This window comes from Eublepharis macularius, chromosome 2 (genome assembly GCF_028583425.1).
Source record: "Eublepharis macularius isolate TG4126 chromosome 2, MPM_Emac_v1.0, whole genome shotgun sequence".
NCBI lineage: Eukaryota > Metazoa > Chordata > Lepidosauria > Squamata > Eublepharidae > Eublepharis > Eublepharis macularius.
Window position 1 is genome coordinate 132491074 of NC_072791.1, and position 14170 is coordinate 132505243.

A 14170-nucleotide genomic window follows, 5' to 3' on the forward strand; every position below is an offset into this window, starting at 1 on the left:
GAAAGGCAGAGAACAGTAATGAAGATCCTCTGTCTGCAACAGCAAAAAGACAACTGAGGGTATAGCACCCCTCCTCCTGGTTATGTAATGTTTTTGGTGGGAAAGTGCCAAAGGGAGGTGGGGCACTCCTAATTTTCTAGATAGCTCTGGAAATCTTCTCTGTGGCTGGCTTGTATGTGTGTAGTCCCAATGTGTGCCTGCACAGAAGCCATGAAGATGAACCATTGTTTATTATCACTGACTTTAGAGGTATCTATATGAGCTGAGAATCTAGTTTTGCTAAGTATTTATTATCCTTTGAAAGTATGATAAATAAAAGCATTTTAACTTACTACATTTGCACATATAAATTATAACTGACGTATATAATTATTTTACAAGTGAATTCATTAATATTTGAACAACTGGATTCCACTGTTGATTAATACCAGCACAGGGAAGAAGCTGCATTCTGACAGAGACTGACAATAAGCAGCTTCCAAGTATCAGGTAAGAATCTTATTTCGAGGGTTGTTCAACACATGGGCAATGACTTCCTCCTAAAGGGGGTCAAATTAAGGATGACAGTGCTACTACTGGGGGGACGTTGATATTGCTAATCTTCCAAACCTCTTCATTCTATGCCAAAATTTTACACGTATATTAACTTTGTAAAGATTTTTACCTCTATAGCAATGTGTAAGGAATTTTATATTAGTCCAGAAAAACACTTATATTCCTTGAAAAAGTTTTCTTCAAGAGAAAGAGCAACATCTGAAATACCATTCAAATTACCACTACATCCATATTAAGATACTGGTTTATTATAGAAGCTGCTACTGAGAGTATCATATTGCCATATGGGATATGCCCACAGTTGTATAAATATTGTCAAACCTTCATGGTATTTTACATCTCTTTGATTCAGTAGTAGCTTGTTGCCAAAGCTAGGTAAAATTATCCATTTTATTTTATTTATTTACTTCATATATAGCCTACTTTTGTCACTGAAACTCAAGGTGTATTATAACACATAAAACAATTAACTAATGAACAATTACTAGATGTTATTGCAGAGCTTTGTATTACAACAAATTTAACGATAGGTTTTTTTAATCTCAAAACTTTGACATTAAATTTCAATTTAAAACTGCAAGTCTGCATAAAATCAAATTGCTTATCTGTAACTGTTCTTCAAAAGTGGCCCACACAGCATTACAATGTACTGGGTACACCAATCAACTCCTAAGAAATTCTAGCAAACAGAACCTAAAATTATGAAAACCCTACAGAAGCCTTACAATAGTTTTTCCTATCCTTTTAAATGGCTTGTATGCTCCAGGCTATTTTTTCTTGGGAGTAAAACATTCATTCCATACCAAACAAACAATTAAATTTATTGACAAGGACTATTGCTCAACCATTTTCTTGAGCCTTGATACAGTCTTAGAACAGGCATATTTGAGTTCTCTTCATTTTTTGTCTTCATCATATTTTATCGATAATTGATCGATTCTGCCTTCCATACGGAAAAAAACATCCTTGCAGGATAGTTTCATCCTCCAATGCTACTGGAAACCTCCTTAGAAACTAAGGAGGCGGACACTTTGTTCTCCCCTAGAAATTTTCACCTGCCTCATGCTACTGAGGATCAGGAAAATAACCATGTTTCTTGATACCACTTCTACAGTTTCATCAGCTAGCCAGCTCTGCCCAGCAAACCACATATACATGACTGTGTGTTTACACTATTAGAAGAATATCTTTCATTGCAAATATGGTTCAATGCAAATATAGGCTGAATGCTCTGCAGACAATATGGAAAATGCTATCCCATCCCCCCACCCCCCGGTTATTTTCTCAAACAAAGAAGTCCAGTTTAGCACTATTCCATGAAAAGTATCCAAAGAAAATGGAAACCTAGCTCATTACCGATACCATCCCTGTTTTCTTTGGTTTAGGACTAGGGGACATCAAGTGATAATTCCTTGAAGGTTTTCTTATGTATATTTTCCATGTAGAAGAGTCTGGGTTTTCTGATGCATAACACCTCCAGGCAGTCTGAAATATGTTAGAATTTCACAAGAGATTAATTAAGAGGGTTTCTAAAAACAACTGTACATTACTACTAGCCAGTAAGCCAAGATTGCATACATTACCTAATACAGAACAACACACTTTACTGCTGTCACAAAGAATCCAGTCTCTACTACTGGTACTAAATTGGCAAAAATTTAGCTAACCTAATAGTATTTGAAAATGAATTGTTTGGTTCCTATGCACCACCAATGGAAGTTGTTAGGAGAGGTGACTCTATTCCATCTTTTCCAAGCATGCCCCTCTTAGCGCTGAACAGCCCATACCAATGTTGGGGAACCCACATGAAGAAAACCATAAAAAAGAGAGCCTCTTGAGCTAGTGGAAATGCTACTGTCAGAAAGGTCAAGAGGAGCTATTTTGTCTACTTCCCCTCCTCGCCGCAGCTGCTCAAGTTTATTCATTCACATTTATATCCTGCTGTTCTCCCCAAATGGAGAGCCAAAGCAGCTCATAAAATATAAAGTACAATTATACAAGAACAACCAAAGCTTGGGGGGGGGGACTTCTAAGCACACAGCAGCTCGCTCACTCTCTCTTTTTCTCTCTCATTGTTGTTGCATAGGATTTTATCCATGTAGGTCCCCAAACTCTGACATCACCTTTTTGTCACTCACAAGGGACTGCTAAGAAAATGGGAAAATGGGGTAAGATTAGAGGTGTGCGCTTTGAGTTTCTGATTCGGGTTTTTAACTTGAATCGGGCCAGATTCGGAATGATTTCGCATTTCCAAATTGGCCCCAGCATTGCTGAGCCGCTTTGGCAATATCAAAGCAATGCTTTGGAAAGCTTTGGATAGAGTGGCAGCAGCCGCAGCACTTTTCTTGCAGTTTGCAAATAGCAAGAAAAGTACTGCTTTTTTTTACCCAATGGGAGAGGAGAGGAGGGGGTTGTAGTGACTCACAATGGTAGGGGGGAGGAGGTTGTGGTGTTGTTGTTATTGTTGTTGTTGTTAATTCAATTTATAATTGCTAATTGGATGGATTTTGCTTGCAAAATGCCACCCCATCTCCCTATTTGGCTCCCCTAAAGAGTTCCTTGGTTAGCCCCCTAGTTTTCCCCACAGAGAATAATGGAGATTGGAGGAGGATAGTGGCACCTTCTTTGGGAGCTATAGAATGCCCCCTCTGAAGTCCAATCTCCCTGAAACTTGGGGAGTCATGAGAGGATAGGTAGGAGCAGGTCCCCTAAAAATTTGGTGCATTTTGCTTGTAAAATGCAACCCCCAGCCACCTAGAAAGCCCCCTTGTTTTTCCCTATAGGGAATGGAGACTGGAGGCAGACAGGGGCAGCTTCTTTGGGGGGGCATGACATGGCAGCTCGAAGTCCAATTGTTCTGAAGCTTGGGTGGTCATGAGAGGAGAGTTAGGAGAAGGTCCCAGCCACCTTTGGTATGATTTGGAAAGAAAATGCACCCCCAGGCCCCGAGAAAGCCAGGAGCAGCGTTTCCCATTGGAAACAATGGCCAAATCTTTCCAAAGTATACCAAAGCAGTTCAAATACCCCAATCTCAAAGTGGCTTGCCACTGCGGGAATTGGGTTTTTCCAAATTTTTTTCCTGCTTCAGTAAACCCAAAGTGGGAAACCCGAATCCTTTTGAGTACACACCCCTAGGTAAGATCCAACCCATTGTGCCTTTTCTCCATTCCAGCAGTTCACTGTTCAATATCTTCAAAACCTCTTTATTCCATGCCAAAAGTTTACACATATATTAACTGTGTAAAGATGTTTACCTCTATAGCTATGTGATATGTTTTCCAGTAATTATCTTTGCTATAGATTCTATGACGTCTTCATTTTCTCTTTTATAATGTTTGAATGTTTCCGGGCTTGAATTTTTACTCTACCAAACATATATTAATTGCCATGAGTCTTCCACATTACCCTCTCACCTCACTAAGTTCAGGGAAAGGAGAGAAGCAGGAAGGTTTGCAGCAGGGCTTGGTTGTATATAGGCCTCTAGGCCAAATCATATTCCTGATACTATCAACCAGAATGTGAGAAGGACTCCGTTCAGAAAGAATTCAAAATTAAAATTGACTCCATTCTGCACTGGACATGGATTGGTCTATCCACTACTATTTCCAACCATAAAAGCCTCAGACAATTGCTTGAAACACACTAATTCTGATAAAGTACATGCAAAAATGCAATAGACTGGAATGCCATCTCAGCTAAATAAACAAGGTATGCACAATACTACCTCAGAAAAGCTCCTAATTGATTGGAAATGCTCCCCAAGCTATATAGTGTATGTGTAACAGCAAAGGAAATATTAAAGTATTACATAGTGAAATCCTACACAGAGTTACTCCAGTCTAAACCCTCTGATTTTAATGGGAGAAACTCTACTTAGGATTTCATTCACAGTCACCCAGACCCATGTGTGACTCTCCCACAGCATCTTCTGGACTCATAACAAATATAAACAAAATAGCATTTTTTAAAAAAGAAAAAGAAATAGACTTGGATCAAACTGTGTTCAGGAAATATAAATTTTAAGACAATGTACCACCTGGATGAGAGAAGCAGCTGCTGGAATTTGTCGATTGAAGTGCTTCTGTCTTTGTTTCTGTTGTACCTTCAGAGCAAATCCAGAGCCGAGAATTCCCTAAGAAATAGAGTAATTTTAAAAGACAACAAAAAAAAATCCACCATCATGATGCAGAAATACTTTTTAAAATAAGAAATTAGCTGAAATGGAATCTGGACAAAAAAAGAAGCAAACAGCGCATAACTAACCAAATACAAAAACCTGTTCAATGTACAATGAACACAATGAACCTGCTTCTTTTTTTGTCCTTTTACTGTGACTCTCTGGGTTTGTCTGTCTGTCTGTCTGTCTGTTTGTTTTGTGAAATGAAATCTGGAACATAAACTGAGGTTCTCGTAAACTGAAGACATATTTCCCAGCATCATATGTCACACTCTGGCTGGTAACATATCCTATATTTAATTGTTTATAATCTACAGAAATTAAACACTTTCATATATTTGTCTTTTGCTCAGATTTACAGTGCAATCCTAAACAGAGTAACTCTAGTCTAAGCCCATTGAAATCAGCAAGCTTAAGCTGGAGCAACTCTGCTTAGGGTTGCGCTGTTAGTCTGCATAATTGGTTTAGTAATGCAGTAAGTGCACACAGTGGACATCTCTGCCCTCTCTCTAAAGATCTATTCACCCCCTCCCAACCAAAAACCATCAGGGGATCTTCAGCAACAGAATGGGATGCAGCATGAGGTTGGGAGTACAGAATGACAAGAAAACATCAGAAATCACCCTTCTACTCTTGTATCAGTATTTGTATGAAAACAGAAAGCAACAGTGTAGTGTTGAGCTGTGCTGATCTCCCCTCTCTCTATCTCCCCTTTCTCTATTGAGACTGTACCCTCACCGTGCCAGTTCTGTTACGAAAGGTTCTTATGAACTGCATCTGTCGTGACAGAGGATTGCAGGGGAGAGATCTGTTCCATCAGCTCATTCTATTCAACTCACTGACCAACAACAACAATATGGAACTACTATAAAATTAAAATCACAAGTAAGCATTTTTAAGATGAAAGCATTCCATAAAATAAATATGTAAAATTAATCTGAATCATTTCTGGGCATTCAGAAGACGAAGAAGAAGCACTGCCATACTACTCAATAGAGAATAATTCTTTTTTTTTTTTTTCATAACTACAAAACACTACACCAGACTATCACAAGGAAAGGGGAGAGGGAAGGGACAAAGGGGGGTGGAAAAAGAAAAGGGGGGGGGAATGAACTACAAACACTAAACACTACACTTCAATGTTTCCCTTCATACTGTCATAATACAAAAATAGCTCCATAGAATAATGATGGAGTGGTTAATCATACAGAGAATAAACATTTCAAATTCTGATTAAACTTTCCTCCCCCTTCTAGGTCCCAGACGCAATTCAATAGAGAATAATTCTAAGTGCATACCGCAGGAAGGGCAAAAAATGAAATTGCAAATACAGAAAAGCAAGATGCAATAGTTTTTCCTATCCACGTCTGAGGCACAATGTCTCCGTAACCAATAGTTGTAACAGTTACCTGAAATTAAGAAAACAGTATGAGAAAAAGAGGTATATAGCTTGAATGATATTTTTAGTGTCTTTTGAGATGATAGTATGTGATATAAAATATGCCACCTCGCACGGAGTTAGATCCAAAGAACCTCAAGGAGATCTTTCATGCTTTCTCCTTTCCATTTCAACTCTTTGCTCACAACATAGACTGCAGATGGAAAAGAGAATAGCAAAAATCTCATCTCATATTCACTGATGTACCCTTCCACTTGTGAAAGGTGGACTTTGGATCCAAACCCATGTTTTCTGAGGACACTTTAAAAAAAATTATGCTCCCCTATCAGAGAGAAATTCAGGGCACATCCTTTGTAAGATCCTTTACAGGATCAGTTCAACTGCTAGGTTAGGCTGAGAGATTGAGAGTGACTGGCCCAAGATCTTAGTGACTGACCCAAGATATGTATCCAGGTCTCCCCAATCCAAATTTAAGTAAATAAGTGAAAACAAGTTTATTTATTTATTTAGAACATTTCTATGCCACCTTATCATCTCATTCAGGTTCCCTACGTCAGTAAACATTAAAACATTTCTAACATTAAAATATTTAAAACAACACATGTATTTAAAATACAAATATATATTAAATATTTAATAAAATTAAATAAAACATATAAACACATACATATAAAAAAAAACCACGAACAGGGAATACCAAACAAAGTCTTTACTCGCTGGCAGAAGAAAATGATAGAGGGAGACAAACAAATCTCACTGAGGAGGGATTTCCAAAGTTTCAGAGTCACAGCTGAGAAGGCCCTTTTTCAAGTTGCCACCTGTCTAACCTCAGATGGTGAGATTATCAAAAGCAAGGCCTCAAAAAATGACTGGAGTAGTCAAGGAGGTTCATCTGGGAGTAAAAGGATCTTCAAGTATGCTGGCCCCAAGCTGTACAGGGCTTTAAAGGACAATACCTTCTCCTTGAACTGGGCCAGGAAGCAATTTGGGAACCAGCATAAGAACAAGACTGGAGTGATATGGTCTCTACAACCCACTCCAGTGTATACTCACAGTGACAAGATATTTCTTGCCCAGGAATACCCTCAGCTGACTCACTAGCTGAAGCTGGTGAAAGGAGCCCTTGGTCACTGCTGCCACCTGTTTATGCAATGGGGGGCATGGGTCCAGCAGCACCTTCTGGCTATGAATGTGTTCCTTTAGGGGATGTACAACCACACCTAGAACAGGAGATACCCCAGCTCCTGGGTTAGACCTTCCCCCCATCTTGTGAAGATTAAGTTTCAGCTTGTTAACCTTCAGCCATTCCAAAACTGCCTTCAAGCACCGGTTCACAGTTTCCACAGTCTCCCTAGGACTTGCTGGAAGTGTGACCATTCACATATTAAGAGCTGAGCGTCATCCACATATTGGTGACAGCTTAGTCAAAATCTCCAGATGATCTCTCCCAGTGGCTTCACATAGATATTAAAAAACATGGGAGACAAGATGAAACCTTGTAGAACCCCAGAGGCCAAGGGGCCAAGCAGCAGTCTTCCAGCCCCACATTCTGAATCCTACCTTCAAGGTAGCACTGAAAGCACCACAAAACAGTGTTCTCCATCTTGCAACCTCAAAAGCCTGTCCAGAAGAATACCATAATTCATGGTATCAAAAGTTTCTGAGAGGTCTAGAAGAATTAAAAAGATCACACTGTCCCTGTTCATCTCTTGGCACAAGTCATCTGCCAGGCCAGCAAAGGCTGTTTCAGTCCCATAACCAGGCCCAAAACCAGAATGGAACTGATCCCTACAAGGAACTTCAGTCTGGAATCCCTGACGTTGCTCAACCATCACTCGTTCAATCACTTTGCTCAGGAATGGTATATTTGACTGGACCGTAGTTATTCATATCTCCTAGATACAGAGAAGGGTTTTTTTTAGGAGTGGACATACTACTGCATGCTGCAAGGCAGGAGTGACCACCCTTCTCTCAAGTATGTACTTACTTGGACCCAGTCAATGAAAAAACCCCTCCACCCACACAGATTTAAGCAGCCAGGAGGATAAGGGTTGTACAAGCACTTCCAAGAATCCTCAGACAACAAGCTGAAAGTTATTCCACACAATTGGACAAGCTGGCACCTATAACCAATAAGTTGTTGCTTCAAGATTATTTGCATATTTGTATAAACATGTGAAATAAGAAAGAGACCCTATTCTCATAGTGCAGTATATGGAAGAAGCTTAACATGTTAAACTAGGCTTTAATTCATGAGAAGGAAAAGAGGTCAGGAAATTGAATTACAACAAAGTTCATGTTAATATGCTGTAAATTCAGAGCATTAATTTAAGCCTTCATGATTTGGAAAACTTTATGGAACATAAGATTTCAGGACAGTGGGCAGTGTGCCCATTTCCCACTCTTCTCTTTAAGGAAAACATTGCTAGCTTAATTCAAAATGACAACTGTATAACTTCTGGTTTTATTTATAGCGAGAAGATATTTTCTGAGTCTAATACATGCAACAGTGCATCTGGAAAATGCAAATGGAATCAATTGTATGGTAATATAAAATACTGCAATGATACAAAGATGGTGAAGAAAGGATAGAAATCAAGCCAGTAATGGATCTTTTAATCAATCACTGATTCACTTCATAATTCAGTAGTGATGTAGACAAAGTAATGTGAAATGAAAAAGAAGCACCTGGGAACTGGGCTTTTGAGGTAGCAAGGAGACATTTCTATTACAGACTGAAGCTTATCTGGATTGTTATAAGGCATGACTCTTGCAATGACAGGCTCTATTCAAGGTCTTACAGAAACGGATTTCAGCAGCAAAAGTGGAATAGATGAGAATGTGGTATTCAGAAATGGTAACATTTTCAGCAGACACAGGGCTTAGTAACTTGTGGATCTTTTGGATAATTTATTACCCATATATTTTTGGTAGGTTTAAGACAGCTTTAAGATTTTAACTCACAGCAGCTCCTTCAAGTACAGCATGGTCCCAACTTTGTAACTTGTCTTAAGTCCAAACTAGATTATATATCCTGAGGGAATACAGCATGGGGAGGTAGCCCCTCCTGCCTCTGAGCCACAGTCCCACAACAAATTGGGACCTGGCAAACTAGGAATCTTCAGTTCCCTGATGCCACCTCTGACTATGCTAATATCAGAGTTGGGTCAGGGTCATGCCAGACATAATCTCTAGCTCAGACCTTACATGCAAGCATACCAGGAAGTCAGTCTGTCTTGCCCCTCCAAGCAGCACCCCCTTCAAGCAGACTAGGTTAAACAAAAAAAATTTAAGCAACATTTACGTATGATGAAAAGAGCAAGAGTCCAGTAACACTTATAAGACTGACAAAATTTGTGGTAGGGTATGAGCTTTCGAGAGTCACGGCTCACTTCTTCAGATACAGCTAGTATGTGACTCCATCTGTCCTTATATCTTGGAGAGCAAAATGATTTCAGATGCCAAATGACAATAGCCAGTGAATCACAACAGCAGGCATGACTGGATGGGGGTGGTATGCAGAGGGGTAGTGGGTGTGGAGAAATCAGCATTGGTAATGACACAGGAAGCCTAGGTTTTGATTCAATCCAGGTAGATGTATTGTCTTGAGCTTTGTTGTTAGTTGCAATTCAGCAGTCTCTCTTTCTAATCTCCCTCTGAAATTTCTCTGCAGGATAATTGTTACTTTTAGGTCAGCAACTGAATATCCTGGAAGGCTGAAATGTTCCCCCACTGTTTTTTGAATGTTGTGGTTTCTGATGTCAGACTTACGTCTGTTAATTCTTTGTTGAAGGAACTGGCCAGTTTGTCCAATGTAGAGGGTGGAAGAGCATTGCTGTCAAATGATGATGGCGTAAATCACATTGGAGGATGAGCAGGAGTATGAACCTGAGATAGTATGGTTGATGTTGTTGGATCCACTGATGGTGTTGCTAGGATCTATATGAGAGCAAAGTTGGCATCTTGGTTTGTTGCAGGCCTTGGTACCAGAGTCTATGTTACTGTTAAGCAGTTTATAATTGTGGGCGAGTAGTTGTTTTAGGTTAGCCGGCTGTCTGTAAGCAAGGAAAGGTTGGCCCCCCGGTGCCTGTTTGAGGGAAGTGACACAATCCAGCATGGGCCGTAGGATGTAATGACTAGGAAGAGATGTTTACAGATGGTTTGCCATTGACTGTCTCTGCACTGCGAGACTGGTCTTCTTTGGCGGTCTCCCAACCAAGGCTGACCCTGCTTAACTTAGATCTTAAGAGATTGGGCTTGCCTGATGTAATGGACTCAGCTTCAAAAGCTGGGATTGCCAGACAGTAAAGAGGATGTTTGACATGCCCCCCCCCTTTTGGGGCTGGCCTGAAATGGCAGTTGGTGATAGAATGTTGAGGGGCTGACAGTTGGAGTAAACAAAGGAGTGAGAGGAGTTGGAGTCTGGCTTCTGACCAGAAAGGGTCAGCCAGAGAGCCCTCTGTGTGAGGAAGTAATGTTTATGAAGCACTTTTAGTCCTTGAACTAAAGTGGGAAAAACCAGCACTCACTCCTCCTTAGACTTAAGAGATCTGGGAATTATAGTGGGCCAAGGAAGTGGGTAGAAAGGAGTCTCCCCTTCGGCACCAGGAACAAGGTTATACCTCATAACTATAACGCCTGCCCAGTATCTTTAAAGGGTTTGACTCAGTGGAGTACCCTAAGGTCTGGAGAGGATGGGAAGTCGTGCTGGGTCTGTGTGTTAAAAGTGGAGCATTTGTGAAGCAGTGCCAGCCTCTGAAAGAAATCACTTTAACATCTTTAAATCTAAGAACACCAACCTCTTGAATACAAGCCAGCAACTTAAGAACAGTAACAAGCGTTTTGTGTCTTACATCAGTGATCTGTTTAAAAACCTCTACATTATTTTCAGTTTTAAACACCTGCCTACCTGCCTTCTTATTTCACCTTCTTGTAAATAAACCTTTAGTTATGCTGTCATGTCTTTGTCCCACCACCCATGCCATTGTTTCATTCTGTATGTTGCTGTGAACCATTGCTAATGCTGTATCTTAATATCATTTTGCAAATGCCATACCCATCGCTTTTGTTTCACAGGCATCCTGAGAACACAGCTGGCTTATCTCCTTCCTCCCACCTTCCCCTTTGAAGCTCCCAGAAGCAACCTTGCACTGTCTGAAATGTTACAGTTTAATCTTATGCTTTTTGTCCTGTCTAGGCTGATGTATAAACCCTGGAAGAAGTTCCCAGAACATTTCCTGTGTAAACCTGTGGTTTTGTTGGGAGGAGGGAGTGATTGGGTATTTAGAGATGTACTTTCCTCAAGTTCCTACGCCTGTCAAGGAACATGTACTGCTTAGATGCTTTCTTGCTTCTGAGTTGGCTATGGATATATATATGGAAATGATTTGATTTCTGAATAAAACCATTTAACCAAGAGCTTGGACTTCTTGTGGCAATGGTACAGGGATCTGTACCCATAGCCTGACATACGCTTTGAATCTCCCCAAGCCTTGTGTGCCAGTTTCTGTTTATGGGAAGCGCAAACCCCTGATCTTTCCCCTACTTGGACTTGGCTGGGTAACCATAATACTTATATGTTACTGAAGAGTGGGACAAGAAATAAAGTTGAAGCTTAACATCAACCACACTATGGAAAGCTTCCCAGCCCAGTATACAGCTTCATAGGCTTAGAGAGGAGAAGCTTTACCTCAGGGTAGGGGAAGGTCAACCCAAGCCTGAGTTTGATGTGGGTTTGTGACACCTGGCCTATCCAGGACAGGGCCATTCAAGATTACTCGATTTTAATTTCTGCATCCTAGTCCTATTACATTGTTTATTGAATATCCCATCCAATTACACTGTGTAATTCACCTTGAGTCTCAGTGAGAAAAGTGTACTATAAATAATATTAATAAAAATAATAAAATATGGAGCTGCCTTATATTGAATGAAACTATTGGCCCATCACAGTCTGTACTGTCTACTCAGACTGGCAGTGCCTCTCTAGGGTCTCAGGCAGATGTCTTTCACATCATACTGTAAGATCCTTGAACTAGAGAAGCCAGTAACCAGTAATCAGCTTTTCATCAAATAAACTATAGTGATTATTTATCTATATCTGTATAGAGCTCAATGAGGTTTTCTAATTGTCCCTCTGCTTCTCTTAAAATGTTACATCTGTCTTCATCCTACTCTTGCCTGTACAGGAAAGGAAAACAAAACTGCAAGTCTAAGATTTTGAACAGTTCTACAGCTGAGCATACCAGCATAGTAAGTTTATATTCAGTCATGACAATTAATTACAAAAGAAAAACTTATAAAATATCCCTAACTTTTCTTTAAAAGCAATTAAAATATTATTTACATTTGTCATGGAAAGAGGATGGATGCACATGCACTGGTTATCACACACAAAGCCCTTCAAGAACTTTGCCTCTCATACCTGCAGAAGCATTACGGACATTTCAAACAATACTCCGCAGTGAATGGGAAGCACACTGAAAACTTGAGAAAAAGAGTTTCTTAAAAATGGTTCAACCCCACGCTACAAACAGGATACAAGTGGCTTTGTCTGAAAACGTTTTTAAAAATCTGTTAGCAGCTGGCAGCCAAACCGGTTGTGTCTGAAATGGCACAAAAATTTACTAGCAACCAGTAGTTACAACATTTTACAAAGTCTGTGCGTAAAGGGCTTTAGTCATAGGCTAATAGGCAGGAAGCAAATTGCTCTGACCAGAAAATAAGCTGATATTAGGTCTGTAAACATTCCATATTATTTGAATCCATGGCTGGGTAGGGGTGTTCTTGTGCACGTGTGTATGTGCGCACGCGCGCACGCGCATGCTAAAAATAGAAATCTGGGAGAAATTTGATATAATTGCAGCATTTACTTTCTTATCAAATTAAATTTACTTGGCTACTTTAACACTGGCCTGGATCTTGGAATAGTTTGAACCACCCAAAAAACACAAATTAAGATTGCTTCTTCTCATGAATGGGCAATTGATGCCCCCCTTTCTGTTGGCAGCCACCTATACAGCAGCCGAAAAGCTTCTCACAAATCTCTAGTTAGCATACCTGTATTTAGAAGTATAAGAATTATCTTACTGGATGAAACCAAAGATCCTTCTAGCCCAGGATTCTGTCTCCAGTGGGCAGCCAGATACCAGTACGTCCCCAAGAAAGTTCTATCAAAATGTGTAAAAGTCTCCCCTTAAGTGGTTCTCTTTCTTTATTTGTTTCAGTGGATTAATGATAGAAAATATTCCAAGATTTTCCACAGTTAGATCTTTAAACAGGGCAAGCCATTACTTTGTTTTCAATTGCTTTAAATAAGTTATCATAACACTAAATTAGCTATGTAATTTTTTGTAGATAAGTTCAACATAAATTGTACTGGACTATGCAAGCATGTTTACTCAACAAAATAGAGGGGGAGGTTATATAGATAAAGTTATTTGCTCTTGCAAACCTCTTTACTACATTTTTATTTGCAGCTTCAAAACCTGAACTGTAACATAATACTAAAAGAGGAGACAATATTTGAATAAGTTTGTTTGATCAGCTGGATAGTTTTATAGCACTATTATCCAGCAACTATAGTCTCTACAGCCATGTTCTCCCCATGACATTACGGCTGGGCATTTGACATTGTCGAAACTTTGATGATATCATTTCCCAGCAGAGACGGTAAAGTTGAAAGTTATATGAAAAATGATGACGAGAACAACAAAGGAAGCCACGCATGGGATAAAGAATAATTTGTAAACAAATGATGATGTTATATAAAAATGTCATAGTCTGATGTTTCAGGATTTTGACAACTCAAGTCAAGAACAAAGAATCTTGTGAGCCTTCGAGTTTCACACAGTAATTGTGGCATAAGATTTCATGGACCCACATCCTCAGATGAAGTAACATCTGGTAAAGTAGGCTCCAGTTTGTGAACATAGATAAATGTATTTGTGGTGGCAAAATAATTAGGAATTTAAGGCTCTTTAATGCTGCTACTAGTCTGGAATTTGCCCTCAGGTAAATATGTACAGTGCTTGATTAAA

At 39.6% G+C, this 14170-nt stretch overlaps 1 protein-coding gene across 1 annotated transcript in view; it reads right to left on the minus strand.

Moving 5' to 3' along the window:
- The window catches only part of KCNQ1 (potassium voltage-gated channel subfamily Q member 1), a 520763-nt gene that overhangs the window by 380902 nt on the left and 125691 nt on the right, over positions 1–14170 (minus strand). The window contains exons 7-9 of the mRNA XM_054972676.1: positions 6031–6141; positions 4592–4687; positions 1912–2040 (exon numbers count right to left, since the gene is read on the minus strand). Of these exons, the coding sequence (XP_054828651.1) occupies positions 1912–2040; positions 4592–4687; positions 6031–6141 (336 nt within the window). The remainder of the gene's footprint in view (positions 1–1911; positions 2041–4591; positions 4688–6030; positions 6142–14170) is intronic.